General features: G+C 44.1%; 1 protein-coding gene across 1 annotated transcript in view; it reads left to right on the forward strand.

Annotated features, from left to right (window-relative positions):
• The first annotated feature begins 17001 nt into the window (after positions 1 to 17001).
• LOC106580107 (unconventional myosin-Ih) overlaps positions 17002 to 24797 on the forward strand; it is a 45202-nt gene continuing 37406 nt past the window's right edge. The window contains exons 1-11 of the mRNA XM_082966843.1: positions 17002 to 17130; positions 17327 to 17442; positions 20844 to 21042; positions 21361 to 21441; positions 21834 to 22013; positions 22178 to 22276; positions 22417 to 22530; positions 22638 to 22709; positions 22868 to 22987; positions 23087 to 23154; positions 23251 to 23356. Coding sequence (XP_082822969.1) covers positions 17005 to 17130; positions 17327 to 17442; positions 20844 to 21042; positions 21361 to 21441; positions 21834 to 22013; positions 22178 to 22276; positions 22417 to 22530; positions 22638 to 22709; positions 22868 to 22987; positions 23087 to 23154; positions 23251 to 23356 — 1281 coding nt within the window. The 5' untranslated portion in view covers positions 17002 to 17004. The remainder of the gene's footprint in view (positions 17131 to 17326; positions 17443 to 20843; positions 21043 to 21360; positions 21442 to 21833; positions 22014 to 22177; positions 22277 to 22416; positions 22531 to 22637; positions 22710 to 22867; positions 22988 to 23086; positions 23155 to 23250; positions 23357 to 24797) is intronic.

Raw genomic sequence — 24797 nt, forward strand, 5'->3', positions numbered from 1 at the left:
ACAATAGGCTACAAAACACTTAAATATTGCCAAATCTTAAATGAAAATCAGCACTAGATTGTAAAAAAAAAGCATATATATATATATATATATATATATATATATATATATATATATATATATATATATATAGAAGTAAGAGGAATAATTGATCAAGTAAAATGTATAGCCTATTTTTAGCCTATACAATTTTCCATCAATAAGTTAATGTGGAGTCCATCTTCATAAGTTCCAGTTTTGAAGTATTCCAACAAATAGAGACCCTCGACAGTGATGGTGTCTCGCTACTTGTGAGCGTCTAAATGAATGTACATTTTAGGCGAGTGTTTGCAGACAATTGTTTCCCCGCCGCTGCACCCGCGTCTTTCTCTGCACAAAAGCGGGAGAAACGGCCTGGGATGCGGGCATGGGAGGTAGGAGCCCAGGAAACCTCCAGGCGGAAAGGTTGACACTTGTCAGAGGAGATTTGCGCTGGTGAGGTCAACCTGTTTTATGGAACACAGACAGTATTTCGACAAGTCTTCAAGTGACAATAAATAGTAGCAATAGACTCTTATGGGCTATAAGCTCCCAGAGATAGAGTAAAAACTGTTAAGGAAAGGAGGAAACGTTTTCCTTGTTTAGGACTATAGGCTACTTTTTTTAAATATATATATTTTTACTTCACTTATTTTGTGGGTTTACCAAATTTAAAATCTGTTGACCACGTTCACATACACAAATATAATTGGAAAGACCTCTACAAGTAAAATTCACAACGGGAAATTAACATAAATTCCTCTAAGTCTGTGGGGATAGAGCCAATGACAGTGTCAACCCCATGGGACACCACAGATGGTAAATTGCGCTGTCACAATAGAAACAATCAATGATTACATGCATGAACGTAACGGACAAAATAAGACCATCAAAGACTCTGAACGCTTAGGTCCTAGAGCCTGTGGACTTCCACTGTACTCTTCACAGGGCTCCGGTTAGATTATTTGCCTAGGGACCCAAACCCCTTCACTGATTCATGCATGTCTATTGTCTTTCTAGGGCTCTCCCATAGATATGTAAAATGATAATGGTTTATTTATCACTACAGTCTATTTTATAACATTGTTGCTGTTATGAGAGAGAAACACATATGTTGACAGAGAAATTATGTGACTGTAACTAAATATTTCGAGTTCTGCTTGTGTGTTCAACATTTACATTTTAGTCATTTAGCAGACGCTCTTACCCAAATGAATACATTTCATACATTTTTAAAAAATTATTTTTTTCGTACTGGTCCCCCGTGGGAATCGAACCCACAACCCTGGCGCTGCAAATACCATGCTCTACGAACTGAGCCACACGGGACCACTATGGTGTGCTTTTCACGGTGCCCTTTGCACTCTGAAAGGATTTCACAAGTGGTTACATTAGTTAAATTATACTGGTAAAGGATTGGAGTGTGTGACATACAGACACTGTCTACAGCCAAGGCAAGCAGGGCCCGGTTTCCCAATAGCATTTTGAGGCTAAGTTCATCGTTGGAACCTTCGTAGGAGCATTATTAAATCGCCGAGCTGTTTCCAAAAACCATCGTTTTTAACGTTGCACTTGAAAACTCTCACAATCTAACGCCTGCCTCAAACCACTCGTAGAATAGCTAAGTGCGCCGTTAGATGTTTTTTTTTTTTTGCGTCACTTTATACACAGAAGTTATCCGCCAAACACAGAATCACAGTGTTTATTCGTCTCTCTGACCGCCGATCACTTCACAACTAAGTTCATTTTAAATGCACAGTTGCCAATGTCTTTGCGATTGTTACAAACAAGCGAATGATAAAAATATGCTTGAAATGAAAACCAAGATGATTGCATTACAACATAAATAGCCTACCTACAGTATAGGCTATAGGTGTATACAGTATATTTCAATGATATTGAAATACATTTTCATGCTCTTTGAATTTAGTTTGATTTTGCTATTTGGCTACTGTCACATTTTTTTGCCTCAATATATTTCATAATGTGTAGCCTAACGTGCGCAATGATGTGCCAACTATTGATTTAGTGTATTATTATAGGGTAATTATTAGAATAAGCCGCCTCAGTATTTGCAGCAGCAGGTGGTAATATCTTTCTAGGAGCTGATCTATTGTCAGTAGGCCTATTGTGAAATAATTACAATGTTAAGATTTTCATGGCGAAAGCTTTAACAAGAGCAGCACTCACTTTCGATCCTATAAGTATCGACACGTATGCTCCAACGACGCACGTAGAGACCTTCTCTCTGTGTGGTGTTTTGGGAAATGCATGTTACATCTTCGGCCCTTGCTTTTCTTTCGATCCTATCAGTATCAACACATGGTCTAACAATGAACAAGGGGGTCCAAAATTGTTGTCACAGGGGCACTGGCCCCCCCAGAACCGCCCCTGCTCCCTGGGTTCAGTGAACACGGTGATGACATTCCGCTCTCTCAGGAACAATGGGGAAAACAACGGGATTCCCTCTCTAAAGGAGCAACAACCAGTGTTTGGTGGCTTTGTTTTTGTCTTCCACCTAAGTGTTTACCAAAACACCCCTGTCTGTCCTTTGGACACTTCTAATAGGCACCCCAGCCAGAGAGCCAGAGTGTCCCCCGGAATGACACATCACCCAGGGTGACCTCATGGCCAGAAAGAGGAAGCTAGCTGTCAGCAGTGCTTAACCAAAGTGCAGCAGGAGAGTCCAGCATGCAGCCAAAGCCTTTCTGTTCCTGATTAGACCAGGGTTGACCTGATGGGCTGTCCTCAGACTTGGGGTCATTCGGACCAAAGGTCTTGTTGCTTTTGGCAGTGTAGAAGTGACCACTGAACCAACCCATATGGACGTTTACACATTTATTGATGTATGGACAGTATCTAAAAATCTTGAACACTCCAGTAGGTCGACATCAGTGTCAGCGCTGACTATTTAAGGTGAAAAAAGTGAGGGATGACTGGACATGGTCTCTAGCAGTACACCCAAATAAGCATTTGGGGACAATCAGACATTACAAGATGCTATCCTGACATTATATTCATACTCCATTATGAAAAAGACAAAAACACCAAAAAGAGTTACAAAAAAGTGACTGCCACTAGTCCATCCATTCTATATTCTCCATCTTATGCGGAGGCAGGTAACCTCGTGGTTAGAACCGAAAGGTCACTGGCTTGAATACCCAAACCGACAAGGTGAAAAAAATCAGTCGATGTACCAGGGGCGCCTTACTACAACGCCTGACCCTGTAAAACAACACATTTCACTGCACCTACCCGGTTTATGTGACAATAAAAACATATTTTTTTTATAGTTCTAAAATGGTCTAGAGAGAGCAAATATAGACTCCTTCAGGACTGTCAATGTCATATGCATCGTAAAAAGTGGACCAAAATGCAGCGGGTGCAGTGCTCATCTTCTTCTTTTATTTTAATAAACGTGAACACTTAACAAAAATAACAAACAACAACGAACCAGATCTATAAGGCTTACCAGCTATACAGAAAATAACTACCCACAAAAACAGTGACAAAACCCCCTACTTAAATATGGCCTCCAATTAGAAGCAACGAAGAACAGCTGCTTCCAATTGAAGGCCAAACTAAACCTGAACATAGAAATAGACTAAATAGACATTCAAACATAGAAATAGACAACTTAGAACATTACCCAAAAACCCAAGACACATAAATCAAACACACCCCTGCCACGTCCTGACCATACTATAATAACAAAATGACCCCTTACTGGTCAGGACGTGACAGTCAATGACGTTCTCCTGGAGTAGACTCTGGAGGACAGCTAACGACTGCCATAAACTTTTGATGTTGAACTGCTCGAACACAGGCAGTTATCTGTTAGCTTCAGACAGAGAGGAAACAGTCAAAGAGGTTGAACTTCAGGGGTGACTCTCTCAGACAGGCTATTCTATTGATCTATCCCCCATTAAAAGTCCTCTCCTGCAGTTTCAACCCTTATGGAAGCCCTGAAGCCCAAGGCAACAACAAAAAAATAGATTCTTGGACTTAATATCTCATTCGAACAACTTAGTATTTGGTTTGAACGACTTAGCATCTCGTTTGAACGACTTAGTAATTTTTGAAAACATAATTGTTCTTTTGTCTAATTAGGCCTCATTTGTTACGCAGCACCAGTTATGTTTGTAAGACCGTTGCTGCAGCCGTTCATTCACTGATTCCATCCATTGATATGATCATTCATTACCAGTCCTTTTGATAGCTTAAAGCATGTGCTGCTTTTGAATGCCAGAGCATGTTAGTGGGCGAGTGTGGAGCAAGGAGCGCAGTGTAATTCATTCTGGTACTGCTCAGCCACAAGCTCTGGGCATGTTTCTTTTAATTAGGTCTATTCACTTGTATTTATTTATTTTACTGCACCCACAGTAGCCTATATCTAGTTTATATTCAACTTTCTACTCGTATAAAGTTATGGAAAAATATGTTCTATTTAATTTTAAATATATTTAATTGTATATTATTATTATTATAAAATACTATAATATTCACATTTTTTATTAAGAATTGGGCGGGACTACACGGGTGTAACTAAAAAAATGCTGGGAGATTCGGAAAGCAAGTGCAGGTGGTGAGTTTAATAATAAACAGAACATCGAACAATGTAACAAACAGGAGTAGCTATAGACATGAAACACATAGTCAATACTGACTGGGGAAAGAACATAAGGGAGTCCCAGATATAAGTGGGGTAATGGAGTCCAGGTGTGACTGATGATGATGTGCAGTTACACGTAATGATTGAAGCCAGGTGTGCGTAATAATGGATCCAGGACCGGTGGTTAGTATACCGGCAATCGGAAGGGAGGAGCGGGAGTAGACGTGACAACGGGCAAGAAAGGCAATGAATAGCCTACTTCCTAAAAATGTGACTTGTTATGTTATGATTTTGATGATGTCAAGGTTTGTAATAATATGCAATTTGCCAATCAAATCAACAAAAAAAATAATAACAATAGACACTAAGAAATATCAGATTTTTTTGGAACTAGCGATCACCACATGGTTGCAGCTTCATCTCAATGTATTTTTCAATTTTAGGCTTTTCAAATATATTCCATTCTCCTGTTTATATTCTGGGTATGTTCCCATTAATATTCCTTTATGTAATTAAGCTTTCACATGTGTTTTTCTGTTTAAGAATCTTGTTGGTGCTTGCTTCTGTGCACAAATCAATTGACCGCTGCAGTTTGAGACTATTTATTCAATTTCTTTATCAAAAGAAGCTGATGCTGGCCTTCATTATTTATGATTATTTTAGCTTAATTAAATTGATTAATATTATGGTGTTTCTATTCCAAGAAAAAATACATTTGACAGTAGCTCATAGCTCATGCAGTGGCAACCCGTCATTCAGGGCAGGTAGCCCCACCTGTTTTGCAAAAATGAATAAATATGTCACATGTCAGTTTGCAAACAATGTAAAGAAATATATCATTCAGTTAATAAAGCTGCACACACATGGTCTCTTTTTTGTTTTGTTGAGTCAGGCAGCTCCAAAATGCAGGTGTTTCAGCCTAGCTTCAGTGGTGGGGCGAGCCAGCAAAAAATAGGAGCATTGCGCCGTGATTTGCTCAGTGTTCTGTCGCTCATGGGGACAGTATGTCATCGCCAAGTTTAAGTGCTTTGTAAGGGTAGACATCCCAAATTTCAGCCCTTTGGGTCCTGCCATAGAGTTGTATCACAAGTGCCCTTCCAAGAAGGCTCAAGGTAATTGGCCACAGATAAAATGATGTCAAATCACATTATATATACAATAGCTTTGATTGGACTGATCATGTCAACATCTTACTTTCAAAGTCTAAGCTAGCAGTCATCATCATGAATCAAGTCGACAATCTACTGGCAAATCCTTTTTAATCCTTGTCATATGAAGAGAAATAATGAAGAGAAATGATAGATAAAACGTATCGGTGCTCATCGCCTGTTGGACATAAAGATTACACAACAAGTTGGAAATCGCAAATTCAACAATGAGTCGTTTGGAAGGAAACCGTGGCCAACTGTAAGCATTGCAATGCAACCACTAATGTTAGCCTGCTATTCAATGGAGTGGCTCTGTATTTTTCCCCCTGAGTTCTCATCATAAATCCAGAGAATGCCAGACTTTGATGACAAAATTTTCCCACAAGGAACCGCTGCCCCACCTTGTTACGCTTGTCGTCTGTAGAAGAAGGGGACCAAAGCGCAGCGTGGTGAGTGTTCATGTTAATGATAAGAAACACTTCAAGAAAATGAACGACAACCAACAGTTCTGTCAGGTCACAAAATGTACAAAACAGAAAATAACTACCCACAAACCCCAAAGGAAAACAGGCTGCCTAAGTATGACTCCCAATCAGTGACAACGATGTACAGCTGTCCCTGATTGAGAGCCATACCAGGCCAAAACAAAGAAATATAAATCATAGAATAAAGGACATAGAATGCACCCCCAAATCACACCCTGACCAAACCAAAATAGAGACATAAAAAAGGCTCTCTCAGGTCAGGGTGTGACACACCTTCACAAGGTGAGTCCAAAAATGTCTCGTATGCTGCTGCATAAATGATGTAATATGCAATGGAGATATGTATACTGTCGCTAAGAAAGTAATACTAAGTGTATGTTGTGTAGTAAGCTGTTAGTAGCCCATGTGCCTCACCCTAATAATTTGGTCTATTTTCACCAACGCGGTACTGTAAACACATCGTTCATGGCCGGTGTGTGCTTGTTTGCCAACTTATTTGTACAGTTTTGACAGTGCTACTGATAGTAGTGGTGGTGCAAATTCAGCACACACAACATTCTATAATAGAATTGCGTTATTTCACGTGTCAAATGAAAAGCTTATTTGACGCATCAAATAGTGTTATATGACGTGTATCTTCTTTGACACGCAATGTTCAATGTGCCTCACCCTAATAATTTGGTCTATTTTCACCTCTTAATTTCACCTACTGTTCTGACTTGGTGGTGCACATGTAGCCTATAACCTGTTTTAGAGAAATGTCATCATCGAATATTGTAAGAGCTTTCATTGTCTTCTTATATGCCCCCTTTATTTATCCTACAGCTCTGACTTGTTGTACAGGGAGTACACGTAAGAACGGCTGTCACGCCCTGACCTTGGAGATCCTTTATTCTCTATTTTGGTTAGGTCGGGGTGTGACTAGGGTGGGCATTCTAGTTTCTTTATTTCTAGGTTGGCATGATATGGTTCCCAATCAGAGGCAGCTGTCTATCGTTGTCTCTGATTGGGGATCATATTTAGGCAGCCTTTTCCCACCTGTTGTTTGTGGGATCTTGTTTTTGGTTAGCTGCCTGTGAGCAGCCCAGAACTTTACGTTTCGGTTGTATTCTGTTGTTTTTTCGGTATTCAGTTAATAAATTAAGATGTACGCCTACCACGCTGCACCTTGGTCCAATCCTTCCAACAACAAGCGTGACAATGGCCCATGTTCTGAATTCTGTCGCTGTACATTTCAAAGTGCTGAACAAATTGTTTTATTGATTACGTCCGTCGTCGCTCGCTACTTAATGTCATAATCGAAATTATGGATTGCCTCTTACCCACTTGTCGTCCCCTTATGCCATAGTTTGTACATCTCAATTGTCAGTAGAAGACACATTTGTTTAAGCAAGTCAGCCTTATCAGCTAAGTAAAAAAAAAAAGCAGTACATGAGGCTGAATGAACTGTTTCTGTCATGTCCTGGCCAGTATAAGGGTTAATTGGTATTGTAGTTTGGTCAGGACGTGGCAGAGGGTATTTGTTTTATGTGGTTCAGGGTGGTGTTTTTGTAGTAAGGGCATTTGATTTAGTATTCCGGGGTTTTTGGGCACTGTTTGAGATTCACGTCTTGTTGATCTAGTTAGTTGTATGTCTATGTTTGGTTAATTGGGGTGGACTTCCAATTGAAGGCAGCTGTGTGGTGTTGCCTTTGATTGGAAGTCCTATATTAGTTGGGTGTGTTTGTCTGTTTAATTGTGGGAGATTGTTCTGAGTTTAGCCTTGTCAGACTGTGTGTTGATCGTTCGTTCTCTTTTGTTATTTTGGTGTTCATTTTGGAGTTAATAAACCTCAAGATGAGCTTACATATACCTGCTGCGTTTTGGTCCTCCTTAACCAACGACAACCGTGACAGAATCTCCCACCAAACCAGGACCAAGCAGCAGAGGAAGGAGCAGAGGGAATTTGGATTGGATACATGGAAGAAATGGAGCAAAGACCGGGAATGCTACCGAGGAACACGACTGGCGATTAAACCCGAGAGGCAACCCCAATAATTTTTTTTGGGGGGGCATATGGGTAGTTTGGCGGGGCAAGTTTGGAGCCCCAGGCCAAATCCCCGGACTGTTTCTCGGAGGCCAGTTAATGGACAGGTATTATGCTTCGGGGTAATGGGTGTTATGGCGAGGCCAAGTGTTTTTAGGCCAGTACGCGCTTTACCAGCGCCCCGCAGTTACCAGGGGGTAGTAGGCATTCAGCCAGAAAGGGCGATGCCAGGTTTAAGCTCGAGACCGCCAGTAAGCCTCCATGGTCCTATATATCCTGTTCCCGCTCCACGCACTAGCCTAGAGGTGCGTGTTCACAAGCTGGCATATCCGGTACCAGCACCACGCACCAGGATTATAGTGCGTCAGCCCAGTCCAGTACGTCCTGTTCCCGCTCCACGCACTAGCCCTAAGGTGTGTGTTTCACAGCTGACATCCATCCAGCACCACGCATCAGGCATCTAGTGCGTAAACCCAGCCTCGCCAGTCTAAAGTCAACAGTCGCCAGAGCTGGCCGCCAGTCAACAGTCACCAGAGCTGCCCGCCAGTCAACAGTCACCAGAGCTGCCCGCCAGTCAACAGTCGCCAGAGCTGCCCGCCAGTCAACAGTCACCAGAGCTGCCCGCCAGTCAACAGTCGCCAGAGCTGCCCGCCAGTCAACAGTCGCCAGAGCTGCCCGCCAGTCAACAGTCGCCAGAGCTGCCCGCCAGTCAACAGTCGCCAGAGCTGCCCGCCAGTCAACAGTCGCCAGAGCCGCCCGCCAGTCAACAGTCGCCAGAGCCGCCCGCCAGTCAACAGTCGCCGGAGCCGCCCGCCAGTCAACAGTCGCCGGAGCCGCCCGCCAGTCAACAGTCGCCGGAGCCGCCCGCCAGTCAACAGTCGCCGGAGCCGCCCGCCAGTCAGGAGCCGCCGGAGCCGCCCGCCAGTCAGGAGCCGCCGGAGCCGCCCGCCAGTCAGGAGCCGCCGGAGCCGCCCGCCAGTCAGAAGCCGCCGGAGCCGCCCGCCAGTCAGAAGCCGCCGGAGTGGCCAGACTGCCCGGAGCCGCCGGAGTGGCCAGACTGCCCGGAGCCGCCGGAGTGGCCAGACTGCCCGGAGCCGCCGGAGTGGCCAGACTGCCCGGAGCCGCCGGAGTGGCCAGACTGCCCGGAGCCGCCGGAGTGGCCAGACTGCCCGGAGCCGCCGGAGTGGCCAGACTGCCCGGAGCCGCCGGAGTGGCCAGACTGCCCGGAGCCGCCGGAGTGGCCCAGACTGCCCCGAGCTGCCAGAGTGGCCCGACTGCCCCGAGCTGCCAGAGTGGCCCGACTGCCCCGAGCTGCCAGAGTGGCCCGACTGCCCCGAGCTGCCAGAGTGGCCCGACTGCCCCGAGCTGCCAGAGTGGCCCGACTGCCCCGAGCTGCCAGAGTGGCCCGACTGCCCCGAGCTGCCAGAGTGGCCCGACTGCCCCGAGCTGCCAGACTGGCCCGACTGCCCCCCGGGTCTGCCAGAGTGGCCCGACGGCCTGGAACGGCCAGAACCGGAGCCACCTCCAGATATAGGTGGGTTGGGGAGGGGGGGTGTAGCACAGTGCCGTCGTTGACGGCAGCCACCCTCCCTTCCCTCCCTTTAGTAGGGGGGAAATTTTTGTTTTGTTGTTGTTTGGGGTTGTTTTTCTTAAGGTGCTTCCGGGGTTAGCACCTTTTAAGGGGGGGGTACTGTCACGTCCTGGCCAGTATAAGGGTTAATTGGTATTGTAGTTTGGTCAGGACGTGGCAGAGGGTATTTGTTTTATGTGGTTCAGGGTGGTGTTTTTGTAGTAAGGGCATTTGATTTAGTATTCCGGGGTTTTTGGGCACTGTTTGAGATTCACGTATTTCTATGTTGATCTAGTTAGTTGTATGTCTATGTTTGGTTAATTGGGGTGGACTTCCAATTGAAGGCAGCTGTGTGGTGTTGCCTTTGATTGGAAGTCCTATATTAGTTGGGTGTGTTTGTCTGTTTAATTGTGGGAGATTGTTCTGAGTTTAGCCTTGTGCCTTGCCAGACTGTGTGTTGATCGTTCGTTCTCTTTTGTTATTTTGGTGTTCATTTTGGAGTTAATAAACCTCAAGATGAGCTTACATATACCTGCTGCGTTTTGGTCCTCCTTAACCAACGACAACCGTGACAGAAAGCCAGGTGTAGCAGTGGTAAGGTGTTGGGGCTGCTGTTGGAACTCTGCTGTGGCGACTCTGCTGTGGGGACAGCTTTATGTAGGCCCTAACAGTTTGTCGGCACCATTTGGCACCGCTATAGTGCAATTAATGTATTGTTTAGTGTTGTTTTTTTTGCCCCACCAAGATGTACATGCTAAAATCACCACTGAGCCCATGTAAAGCCTACCTAAAACATGTATCGCCTACCCTACATTTGAAGTCCTTCAAAATAGAAACTAGATATCCTAGTGGTAGAATTGAAACTGGATATAGGCTACTCTGGGTGGGGTAGGTTAAATAAATACAACCAAACAGGCCTAATCAAAAGAATAGTGATGAAGGAAAGAAAAAATGATAGGCAGAGCTTGTGTCTGAGCAGTACCGGAGCAAAATTGGAGAGGGAGAGAAGGCCGTTTTTAATTTTTTTTTTAATCTTCTCCAGCCATTCCAGCCGAATTACACTCCGCTCCTCGCTCCACACTCTGGCATTCAAAAGCAGCACTGCTTTAGGCTATCAAAAGAACTGTCAGTGAGTAACCATATCAATGGATGGAATCAGTGAATAAATGGCTGCAGCAACGGTCTGGTAAGCACAACTGGCGCTGCAAAACAAATAAGACCTAATTACACAAAATAACAATTACGTAGTTTGAACAAGATAATCAGTCATTCAAACGAGATACTAAGTCTTTCTAACGAGATACTAAGTCGCGCTGACGAGGTAATTCCAAGAGGCTGGTTTATTTTTTTTGTTGCCACCGCTTCTATGTGACATGGCAGATAATGACAGTGCTCTGAGAGACTGCTGCATATACCTAATATCAAAAGGTTGCTTCAGTTCCTCTGTCACAGTGCTATTGTATTGGGAGATCACACACGCTCCATCTTTCAGGTTTTGAGGTGGTAAATGGGGTTTACCTTTGGGTGACCAGGGTCAAGACCAATCAGCTGTGTTCTTTGGGAGGACAGCCCTTTTCATGGGCTTAGGAGGGTAAGATTAAGACAAATTATTCTCATTCACGAGTGATCTCCGCGCAACGACGGCTTTAGACATAGCCTCAACTCCAAAATATTTCTCAATATGCCCTTTGAAAAAGACACAGCAGTCGCTGTGTATTTCAGAGGGATGGATGGGTCATGGACACTTCAATGTCAAGCTGCCAGATTGTTTCTCTGTATTTAGCCTTGTCTATGATGGGCTGCATCCTTATAGCGCACTACTCTTGACCTGGGCCAATAGGGCATAGTGCAATGGCCATAGTACAACGTCGGCCATGTTGGGAATAACTTTTGGTCACTTTTTCACTCTTATCCTTTGTGCGTTCCTATTTTTCTGCACTGTGGATATTGCAGGGGTAAATGATATTGCCACCGCTGGAATGTATTCAGTGCTGTATATTGAATAAGGAGAAGTGCTGTTCACACATATATCTGAAATCATACTGTAAGTTAAAAGAAATACAGGTGTTTTTTTTATGTCATATAGCTCCTCAGCTAAGAGAGAGACAAACGTTTTGTGAAAGTAAAGAACTGCCTTCGATGTGCTGTATACAGGGAGTAAGTAAACTTGCTGACCCTATACTCCAAGGCGGGGACCTGAATTGAAGACGGGGGCCCATCCTTCGTTCCGCTGCTCGGAAAAAATTACTATGATGGACTCTGAGAGAAAGAAAAACAGAGCGTGCGAGAGAAAGAGGAATAGGGGGAATGGGAGAGAGGGAGAGAGAGAGAGAGAGAGAGAGAATAAGAAAGAGAGAGAGAGGGACCTGGGAGTAATGGTCTGATGATGTGAGTGGTATCATCCAGCCTTCATTCTCAGCATGGAATCTCTAATGGGAAAATCAACCTCTCTGACTCCTGTGTAATTGGATTTAACCGGGTCTCGTGCTGAATCAGAGCCCAGTGGGTAGCTCAAAGCTTGTTAAGATTGGACAAGCATTGCTGGGCTCCCTGGTTGGGGAGAGTGAGGCGGGGGGCTCAGGCAAAAGTAGGCCCCTGACAACTTCTCGGAGTGGAGGGTGGATAATTGAAATGGGCAACATCTGAACATCCATTATGTCTAACTTTACTCTAATGCTGGGAAGCAGCTCCAACTGCCACAAATAGAAGGAAATTGGATCTTTTCATTTGGTCATCGTGTCAGTGGAAACGGACACCTGTGCTTCCCCTTGTGTGTGTGTGTGTGTGTGTGCGTGTGTGTGTGTTTGCTACTACAGGTTACCATGTTATTGAGGTAACGAGGTTACTGCTCCCTTATGGTCTTTCCCTGTGAATAGCAAATGGGGGGGAACACCACAAACAGTCTTCAGGCTAAAGTTTTTATTTTAAAAGTTGTCTCTTTTTTTATTTCAACTGTGTGTTTATAGGGCAGAAAGTTGACTAATATGATGTGAGAGAATGATTGGACTATAAAGGGCCATTATGTTTGTATTCCTTGGCCTTTTGGAGATTATTTTGTAAACATTGGGCATTTCTTGTCAAGCATGTGTAGTTTTTCATTGTGCAAACTCAAAGCAAAGTTTCTTGAATCAACAATTAACAGCATCTGATCAGAGGTCTCTGAGATTTGATATTAGGATTGTATTCATTGGGCCCCAAATGGAAGAAAACGGATTGAAACAGGGATTATCTAAACTTGTCCAATAAGAAACACTCGTTTTTGTTTTCTGTTGCTAAACATTTTGCTACATTTTGCAATGGTGTGCATGAATGAATATGACCCAGTTTGGCATCATGAAAACAGCCTTATGTCGAGCAGGGAGTATTTGCAGCAGCAGTCAGGGACCCTTATGAAATAGTGGTGGCCCGGTAGAACTATAAATTGAGTAGTTTTGTAATTAGCCTGTCATTTATCTGTCTAATCAAATATCATTAACAGGACCTATGCTGTGCCAGCAGGGGCTTGCTGTGGTGGTGGTGGTGCTGCTGCAATGACACACACACACACACACACACACACACACACACACACACACACACACACACACACACACACACACACACACACACACACACACACACACATGCTTAACGAGAGCGACTCGGAGGGCGGTTGGATTGGATTGTGTTTCTGCATCTTTGTGTTACACCCCATCGAGCTAGTAGACCACTCAGGTAAGCACTGAATAAGATCTCCCTCCACCTCCGTTCTCGACGGCATGAATGATAGATTAAGCAGCTGGGCTGCAGTCTCCTGAGGCTGGGTCAGTGCGATCACGGTGTGGAGGAGCAGAGTACGCAGGTAGACAGCACCACCATACCCTGTGGTAGATCCTTACTGAATGGGTCACTCAGTAGCGGCTACAGAGGAGAGAGGACCGTACTGTAAATACACAATTTCTTCAGAATTTGATTTTTGCCAACTAACTGTCAGCACACGTGTGACGTAACTCTGGTCCAGAGAGGGTGAAGGAAGAATTTATATCCAACCTGGATGTCATCATCCCATTCCTGAGTTTGACTGAGAACTTACCCACACAGATTTGGAGAATGCAGGTATGATTCCAATGTACTGTATGTGTACCATTTTGTCTTTTCACAGATAGGATGTTAACTTTTCATACGTGAAGGTCAACTGTAAAACATATTTTGCTGCTCCTTGGCCACTAAGAGCGTTAACTAGTTTAAATTCTTTGAAGTTGAAAGTTTGATTCATGCTAAAAGATAAAATAACCAATATCATCCCATTGGGGGCTCACTGTCTGACCGTGTTAGATTTAGAGGGGGGGCATAGAGGCCCAGCCAGAGGACCATACATAGATAAAGTGCTTACGACAGAGATGGAGGCCCACTCTTTGTTAGTGGGGCGTAACAGGATCGTGTGGGTCAAGTAAAGAGATTGGCTTCCATACCGCGGGGCAGAATAAAAGGGAGGGAGGCAGATTCATTCCATCCATAGAAGACGGATAGGTTTTCCTGTTTCCTGACTGAGGAGCAGTCTGCCGTGGAGTTGGGTACCTCCTCATGGTCCTGTGCATTAGGGCACGCAATGGAAAACGTTTGAAAATGTTTTGCAACAGAAAACAAACATGAGTGTTTGGTAGTCCCTCCCTGTTCCAATCCATTTTCTTCCGTTTGGTGCCTAATGTTTAGGACCTATTTTTCACCGGGTCTTGCTAGCTTGTTTTCCCCTCCTGCACTTATCTCTCACAGGGACGAGATGAGGTCAACACCGTCTCAGGTGACGTTGTTTGACACTCTAGACCGAGACGAAGGGGCGTCTCTTAATTCATTCATGTACATTTTAATTGGGCGGGCTGCAGCTAGCCTAGCGGTTAGAGCATCGGGCCAGTGACTGCTAAGTGCTGGCTCGAAATACCTGAGACTGACAAGGTGAAATATCTGCCGATGTGCCCTTCATCAAGGCGCTTAAGCCTAATTTGCTCCAGGGGCGTCGCACTACTATGGCTGACCCTGATAAAACGACACGTTTCACATATGACAATAGAAAAGAATCATCGTTTTTAAAAGGCAATCGGTCCCCTGATCTGACAATGAGTCACTTTTATCGGTCTATAAATTCTGTATAGCCTAGATGGAGAGACACGTGGAAAAAATATATCTGTCCATTGAATTATGTTATACTGTGTTGAGTCTGTCTCCAGTACAGTTACGTCACAGATCCAGTGTCTTGTACGCAGTTATTGGTTTACTGTGGCCACTCTCCAAATACAGGAATTGTGCATCAAGGTAGCTGTATTAACAGTTGTATTTACCACTGTCCAAGCGATCTGTTCTGGAGCTGTACGGTAGACTCCAAAATCCCCCGTTTCTGAGCGTTGCACATCATCTGCTTGCACTGCCTTGAGAGATGCTTGTTCCCATGAAGGAATGGGGTGTCACAAATACCCCACACAGCCAACACTGCTAGCATCATATTAGTAGATTGATTTTGACGTCTCAAATGGGCTGCCTTCAATGATATTGTTCACCTGTCTCATTGGCTTAAAGTGGGGGGAGAATGCTGAGAGGGGGTTGGTGAGGGTTATTGTTAAGAAGAGGGGGTGAGATTGGGGGGTGGGTTAATGGGGGGGATCTCATCCGACCAGCCCCCCTCCATCCATCCATGAGGCCCCATGTGAGGAGAGTAATGAAGTCCAAATTGCAGCACAGGATTGCTTGGAACAAGCCCCTATTGTCCGCCCCCAGGGCACACTAAATGAGTGTCACAGCAAACAGCGGGACACAGACCGTTACTGCACTATTTAGTCTGCCCCGTTGTCTCAAGACGGCCCCATTTCAGAGGGTTCTCAGATCAGACAAATACTGCCCCTCTCCCTCATTCACTCCCTCCTTTGCCCTCACCCTTCCTCTGTCCAACCGACCCCCCCCCCCCCCCCCCCCCCCCTTCTCACCCAAACATAGGGCAAATCTTCTCTATTGTGTTTTGACTGGCCAGCCTGAAATTGATTGTGACATTAAATGTTTTCTAATGAATAATTACTGAATGGATATGCTGGGGGAATATATGTAATGGACTGTAGACTGCATTTTAAAAACCTTATTTTTGTCTCTGCTCCGTGGTATTTACAGGACAAAAACACTTGGCCTTTCTCAGAAGTAATGAGGGCTATGGAATAGGAAGGGGGGCTGGGGGCTGGGGGGTGGGGACTGGGGGACTAAAGGGCTTTGTGTCAATTACATCCAAGGATTATCTTTTTAAAATGTTTAAATGAGAGTTGAGAATCAAAGGATTTCTGCCTTCCAAAGAAGGAGAGAAAAAAAAAAATAAAAAAATACCTAAAGCTGGGAAAAAACCTTTGGACCAAGTGTTGGTGTTGAGAATGCAAAACAGATTGGTGGAATTTTTCCCACTCTGCTTTCGCAAATGTGCCGCTGTTTTCGAGTTCCCCTGTTCTATTTGCACAGGGTGAGGGTGGCGTGGTGGTTTACGGGCCGCTGGCCGACGCCTCCGTACTATGTGCTCTGTAGCAGTCCTTAGCTTCTGTCTGTAGACTACCTCTGCACAATCAGAGGGGCTCTGCTTCAAAGCCCTCGTTTCAATAGAGCGAACAGCTTACTTTGCTTTTTCTGCTGATTTCACACCTCCGCCGGGTAACCAAGGACTCCTCTGCAACTTGACATAAATATACAATATGGAGGTGTGGTTGCTAACTGTTTACGTCAAATGTTGGCTGTATGGTTATGCAGTACATATGATATACATATGATTATAATATTCATCCATTTCTTATCTCATGAAAGCACACAAACCCTTAGTTTTAGGCAAACAATATATGATTTTGCTCATGGAGTGGAGAGGTGTGCCTCGTTCTGTCCAATTAATTTATGGACAATATTCAAGTTTTGTGTAGCATCTTAAAGTCATCCTTCTTATCCATCCACTTTTGTTTGGATGCCTGTAATAATTATGTAGAACTACATAAGGACTACATAACTACATAAAAACATCCATAAAATGCATTCATAAGCAGTTCATAAAATGCTTATCTTCTTCATTCTTCGAGTCCTTATGTAGGTACCCTTCAAATCAGGTTTTACTGCCGTGTGCTTGCCTGCAGGGGTGTGCCCAGGGTCAGCTGGACATGGAGGGGGCTCTGACCGCCCGGGACCGCGTGGGGATCCAGGACTTTGTCCTGCTGGACGCCCACACCAGCGAGACTGCTTTCCTAGACAACCTGAAGAAACGCTTCAGTGAGGACCTAATCTATGTGAGTTTGGAAGTGGTCGACTTAGTACCAACATTTAATAACATACATAGCATGATGTATAATGACGCCACTTGCAGACCCCTATTTGTTGCAATAGTTAAAGGAAAGATATGTTATCAGCAACGTTCTGGGAAACATTTAGCGAATGTACAACTATCAATTGACAGATATTAACCAGGTTTTTCTTCACATGAAGACCTATATAGGCACTCTGCTAGTGTCTGTGAACCCCTACAAAGAGTTGGATATCTACAGTGAAAAACAGATGGATATATACATGGGCGTAAACTTTTTTGAGCTTCCACCGCATATGTGAGTGTCATGTAATTAGCACGCCAATGTGTGTGTGTGTGTGTGTGTGTGTGTGTGTTTTTGCATGTCTATTTGATTGTCAGTTGTGAGAGGGTATGCCAAACCATGGGATAAGCCCACACATGGTATACTGGTCATTCTACAGAAGTGGTACAAATTGGGGGTTGAATTTTTTTCTCCAAATTTGTATCCTATTCCTACACATCTTTCAACATATGTCAGGTAGACATATATACTACTGACACACTTTGTTAGTATTGCATATTTGAAATATTTACCTGAATTCCATACCACCCCACTAAATTTGTCACTACCAAAACATAGTGAAAAATCTGCAATGAAGGGACCATGCACAGTAGTGATTACTTTTATTAACCTTCTATTACAGAGACATTTTTAGAAATGTTATTTACATAACAAATTTACAAAATACTGAAAACATACATTTTTTTAACTGATTTTCAAAACCTTTAAATAGAATTTACAGAAATATGATTTCTATTGTTGTCTTTAAAATGTTCAATGTTGATTTTATGAATCTGAAACTTGTTGATTGATTGAATTACTTAAACATCTAATTGATTATGTTGTTAGCTGTTTATCTGTCTTTATCTGTCTTTATTTTGGCAAAATAACAGGTGTTTCAGTGTCAAGTGTCAATCAGATAAATGGAGGACTGTAGATGGGTATAACACATTTTAGTATAGACATTGCAAATTGAGGGCTTCCACCATTTAAAAGTAATCTACTGGGAGGGAATTCCTATGGCTTGGGAGTGATCAGCCAATGATCAGAGAGCATTGTCTTCTTCAAATTGGGATGCCTATGGTTTGTAAACCAAAGACTAAACTAATATCCAGAAGCCAAGACCAAGATTTATACCAAAACATTAGTCCCAAGCTCCAGACCCAGTGAGTTGAGACCATTACAAGTTAAAAAACAAATGTATGTGGTCTTGAGTAGTTTCAAGACGAAGACCAGTAAATCAAGAGTCCATTGGCACTTTTTTCAATTGAAAGAAAGTAAATTAGAGTAAACTCAAGTACAGTACAGTAGAGCACAGTACAGTACAGTAGAGCACAGTACAGTACAGTAGAGCACAGTAGAGTAGGGTACAGTACAGTAGAGCACAGTACAGTAGAGTACAGTAGAGCACAGTAGAGTACAGTAGAGCACAGTAGAGTACAGTAGAGCACAGTACAGTAGAGCACAGTACAGTAGAGTACAGTACAGTAGGGTACAGTACAGTAGGGTACAGTACAGTAGAGTACAGTACAGTAGAGTACAGTAGAGTAGGGTACAGTACAGTAGAGTACAGTAGAGTAGGGTACAGTATAGTAGAACACACTAGAGTAGAGTACAGTAGAGTAGGGTAGAGTACAGTAGAGTAGGGTACAGTATAGTAGAACACAGTAGAGTACAGTAGATTAGGCTACAGTACAGTAAAGAACACAGTACAGTAAAGTAGAGTTGAGTACAGTAGATTTGGGTACAGTACAGAACAGTATAGTAGAGCATGCTACAGAAGAGTAGAGTACAGTAGGGTTCAGTAGAGTAGAGCATGGTACAGTAGACTACAGTGCAGTACATTAGAGTAGGGTACAGTAGAGCATGGTACAGTACAGTACAATACAGAGTACAGTAGAGTAGGGTACAGTAGAGTAGAGCATGGCACAGTAGAGTACAGTGCAGTACAGTAGAGCATGGTACAGTAGAGCATGGTACAGTAGAGTACAATACAGTAGAGTACAGTACAGTTCAGTAGAGTAGGGTACAGTAGAGCATGGTAGAGTACAGTACAATAGAGTAGGGAACAGTAGAGCATGGCGTACAGTAGCAGTCAGACAGTAGAGTACAGTACAGTACATTAGAGCACAGTACAGTATACCACATAATAGATATCAGTGTTTGGGCTCTTGGAAGGCTGGAATCCCCCTGCTGGCTATGCATCTCAATACTTGACACTTTTTCCTGAAGCGTGTACTTGCCCACTAACCACACGGTGGTCCTCTTCTTTGACTTATTTTGGAATACCCATCGCTGAAGAAACAGGAAAAAGTCTCTGCACACTTCCAGTCAGATGCTAATTTATTTAAATTATAGCTGAGCTTTAATTAAAAGATAGTGGGACAGATAAGGCCACACAGCAAGCTAGAGGTAATTGCAGACACCTGTTGTATTCTGAAGTACCCAAAAGGGCCACTGGATGTCATAATATCAGATGAATTACAGGATATTTATTTATTTCTACTAGAACAAAACACATGTACACAGGGAATACCCATAGCTAACATATGGCTGGCTATCTTTCATTAGGAAAGATGTACATCCCAGCAAACATATATTTTAGTCCCCAAACCATACATGACATATTTCTTGATATAGGTGTTTGGTAGTGATGTAACCGATGTGAAATGGCTAGTTAGTTAGCGGTGGTGCGCGCTAATAGCGTTTCAATCGGTGACGTCACTCGCTCTGAGACGTGAAGTGGTTGTTCCTCTTGCGTTGCAAGGGCCGCGGCTTTTGTGGCGCGATGGGTAACGATGCTTCGTGGGTGTCAGTTGTTGATGTGTGCAAGGGTCCCTGGTTCGAGCCCAGGTTGGGGCGAAGAGAGGGACGGAACCTACACTGTTACAGTGACACTTAAAAAAGACGATTTACCAACTTGCTCACTAATCTTCTCCAAAATGTTGGCAGGCAGACTACTCACCAGGTGGGCATGCTGGAGAGGGGTGCAATCCCGTCACCTGTGGATATTTGTAGGGGTGTGGCTTAAGGCACATTCATTTTACACTATTTTAATGTGTGTTTCGGTAGTGACATCAAAAGGTAAATTTTTTGGAGAATGTTTAAAAATGAACGAAACTACTTGTTCAGTATGTTTCAATGTAATAAAATAACAACTCAATATGTTCTACTGAAGCAAAAGTGTTAATACAAATGTTAAATCATTAATAGCTTTATCTACAAACATGAAGTATAGGAGCAAGGGATTGGAACAACCTCCACTCAATTGAAATAGGTGTATAAACACTGACTTTGTACTATATTAATTTAATAATATGTTTATTATTGCCTTGGATTGAATTAGAATGTATCATGATGTAAATAAATGTCCGACATTTGGAGACTTAACTGTTTTGTTAAATCGTTTTTTTGGGGGGTGGGACTGCAATTTGCACCACTTCTGTAGAATCATCCATATACAACATGGTGTTGTATACAGTGTTATTACGGCTGTCTGACAAAATACAATTTGTGGGTCCAGACCTAAAGCATGGGAGCAGCATGAGAGCAGCATGGGAGCAGCATATACCATTATTATCATCATTGCATCGTTGAAGAAATTTGAAATCTGCAATGTAAATATGCATTTCACTTGACACACTATATTTCTGTAGTTTTGCCCTGGCGGACAATGCCTACCACACCATGCTGACTGAGGCCAACAACCACTTCATCCTCATCTCTGGGGAGAGTGGTGCTGGCAAGACAGAGGCTTCCAAAAAGATCCTGCAGTACTACGCTGTGAGCTGCCCCAGTACCACCCTACTGGACAATGTCAGGGACCGGATGCTGTTGTCCAACCCTGTGCTGGAGGTCTGATCGGACAGTTCCCATCATTCACTGTTATCACACATCTGGTCAGATCTTGTCCCAGATCTGTTTGTGTTCTCTCACCATTGTGCTGTGCTATGGTCACTGCCATCATGGCTATATAGTACAAACAGATCTGGGACCAGGCTATCACACCCTGGATCACATAGTTTAGTTTGGGGCGGCAGGTAGCCTAGTGGTTACAGCGTTGGAACTGTTCCTAGGCCGTCATTGAAAATAAGAATTTGTTCTTAACTGACTTTCCTAGTTAAATAAAGGTTAAAAAACATTGTAGTTAACCTCTTAGTGCTTCCTCCACAGGCTTTCGGCAACTCCAAAACACTGAAGAATGACAACTCTAGCCGCTTCGGGAAGTACATGGATATCCAGTTTGACATCCAGGTAAGGATGGATGGAGACTATGGGCTTATGTTCTTAAAGTAAGCAGAAGGCATACCAGGGTATTGATCCTTTCAAATATTTTTGCTGTGCTTGATTGCGCAATGGAGAAAAATTGCAATCCCCACCCATCTGGCACTCCAGATAGGCTCAAAAGACGAAAAAGAATACCACCACTATTTCAACCCAGGGCCCATATTCACAAAGCTTGTTAGAGTAGGAGTACTGATCTAGGATCAGTTTTGCCATTATATTGAATAAGAGGGATGACCTGATCTCGATCAGCACTCCTACTCTGAGACGATTTGGGAATTCAGATCCAGGTCAGATCCAGGTAAGCAGTTTGTTGAGACTAATTTGATCATTAATCATTGTCACATGTCCGGCACTCTCAGGGGGATGCCGTGGGTGGGCACATCCTGAGCTACCTGCTGGAGAAGTCCAGAGTGGTCCACCAGAACCACGGAGAGAGGAACTTCCACATCTTCTATCAGCTGGTGAAGGGAGGAGAGGAGGACCTGCTGCATCAGCTAGGCCTCGAGAGAAACTGCCAGCACTACAGCTACCTGGTGCAAGTATGGCCTACCACTGTGGTCAACTGATGTGCTAGCTCGGACTAGGCTAACTGGTGCATGCATGGGCAACCACTCTAGTCCGCTGACAGGCTAGCTAGAGCTAGGCCAACTGGTGAGTGCCATGCATGGGTGCCACTGTAATGTTGACCCCCTCTCTCAAAAAGGGCGAGTGTGCCAACGTGACCTCAATCAATGACAAGAATGACTGGAGGACAGTCAGAAATGCCCTGTCTGTCATCGACTTTGACGAGAGTGACATACAAGTGAGTTGCTGTCACACTGTTCGTGGAAACAGCTTTTGTGATGACATTCATTAAATTGCTTATTGTGCTTATACTGTGCGCTACTATGTTGGCCACCACCTCAACCCTAACCCTAACCCCCACGTCTCCATTCTTCACAGCACCTGTTAGGGGTCATAGCAAGCGTCCTCCACTTAGGGAACGTGCAGTTTGAGCCTGACAGCAAAGGCTACGCCACGTTGAGCAACAGCGCTGAGCTCCTCTGGGTGTCAACAGTAAGCCTTGTTAGTCCTTAGACACTCCACAACAACACCATGCCTATGCTTTGCAGACCACGCTCCCTGCACGTTGCTGACTTTGTGTTGTGTGTGATCGTCTGCAGTTGCTGGGCGTCAATGTTCAAGTGCTGCAGGAGGGGCTGACATCCAGGAAGATTGAGGCCAAAACAGACGAGGTGAGAAGGAGAAGAGCGGTGGTGAATTAACAAATTAATGAATGAATGTCAAGAGAGAAGGCAGGGACTACACTCACTAATAATAGACATTTCTAAATTAACTCCCTTGTCAGGTCAGGTAGTTGTTAACGTGTGCCTTCTTTTTCATCAACATCCAGGTGCTGAGCCCATTCACAGCGGACCATGCCGTCTATGCCAGAGATGCCCTCGCCAAAGCCATCTATGGACGCACCTTCACCTGGCTGGTCAATAAAATCAACGACTCCATGGGAAATAAGGTTAGCAGATACAGTAAGTGAAAAGTACACGTCAAGATAGAACAGGAGCATGGGTGATCCGTGTGAATGACCACTGTTTCCTGAAATCTTTTCCCACAGGACTCGTCAAGGAAGACAGTAATTGGTCTCCTAGACATATATGGCTTTGAAGTTTTCTCTGTCAACGGGTAGGTGGGAACTAAGTTGTGCAGTACATTGTAGAAAACTATTGGGCTACATTTTAACGTGCACTTCAGTTGAAATATGTTGTCTGTCAATTCCAGTTTTGAACAGTTCTGTATAAACTACTGCAACGAGAAACTGCAGCAGCTTTTTATCCAGCTGACCTTGAAGTCGGAGCAGGAGGAGTACGAGGCAGAGAGCATTGGGGTAAACGTAATTTACTCACACACCGATATTTGTCTATTCTATTCTTTTAGGTTCTATTTGGTTCTGTTTAATCAACACGTGTAATATGGCATTTTTACCTTGTCAAAGTATTACTTTGGCATTATAGGTATTGTTGAATCCTAAAATGCCTTCCCACCCAAATCAAATCAAATCAAATGTATTTATATAGCCCTTCTTACATCAGCTGATATATCAAAGTGCTGTACAGAAACCCAGCCTAAAACCCCAAACAGCAAGCAATGCAGGTGTAGAAGCACGGTGGCTAGGAAAAACTCCCTAGAAAGGCCAAAACCTAGGAAGAAACCTAGAAAGGACCCAGGCTATGAGGGGTGGCCAGTCCTCTTCTGACTGTGCCAGGTGGAGATTATAACAGAACATGGCCAAAATGTTCAAATGTTCATAAATGACCAGCATGGTCAAATAATAGTAATCACAGTGAACAGGTCAGGGTTCCATAGCCGCCGGCAGAACAGTTGAAATTGGAGCAGCAGCACGGCCAGGTGGACTGGGGACAACAAGGAGTCATCATGCCAGGTAGTCCTGAGGCATGGTCCTGGGGCTCAGGTCCTCCGAGAGAGAGAAAGAAAGAGAGAAAGGGCGAATTAGACAGAGCATACTTAAATTCACACAGGACACCGGATAAGACAGGAGAAATACTCCATATATAACAGACTGACCTTAGCCCCCTGACATATAAACTACTGCAGCATAAATACTGGAGGCTGAGACAGGAGGGGTCAGGAGACACTGTGGCCCCATCCGATGATACCCCCGGACAGGGCCAAACAGGCAGGATATAACCCCACCCACTTTGCCAAAGCACAGCCCCCACACCACTAGAGAGATATCTTCAACCACCAACTTACCATCCTGAGACAAGGCCGAGTATAGCCCACAAAGATCTCCGCCACGGCACAACCCAAGAGGGGGCGCCAACCCAAACAGGAAGACCACGTCAGTGACTCAACCCACTCAAGTGACGCACCCCTCCTAGGGATGGCATGGAAGAACACCAATAAGCCAGTGACTCAGTCCCTGTAATAGGGTTAGAGGCAGAGAATCCCAGTGGAGAGAGGGGAACCGGCCAGGCAGAGACAGCAAGGGCGGTTCGTTGCTCCAGTGCCTTTCCATTCACCTTCACACTCCTGGGCCAGACTACACTCAATCATAGGACCCACTGAAGAGATGAGTCTTCAGTAAAGACTTAAAGGTTGAGACCGAGTCTGCATCTCTCACATGGGTAGGCAGACCATTCCATAAAAATGATTAAATCAATGTTGTTTCAACATCATTTGTCAACATATTGTGACGTGGAATCTACGAGGAAAATACATAGGATTTTTTTAAAGTCATCAACCTGCTGCAGTTTCAACTGTTGTTTTGAAGGTGAAATTTCACCCACAGGATTATGTCATCATGA

The sequence above is a fragment of the Salmo salar genome, chromosome 20 (genome assembly GCF_965601325.2).
Source record: "Salmo salar chromosome 20, fSalSal1, whole genome shotgun sequence".
Classification (NCBI taxonomy): domain Eukaryota; kingdom Metazoa; phylum Chordata; class Actinopteri; order Salmoniformes; family Salmonidae; genus Salmo; species Salmo salar.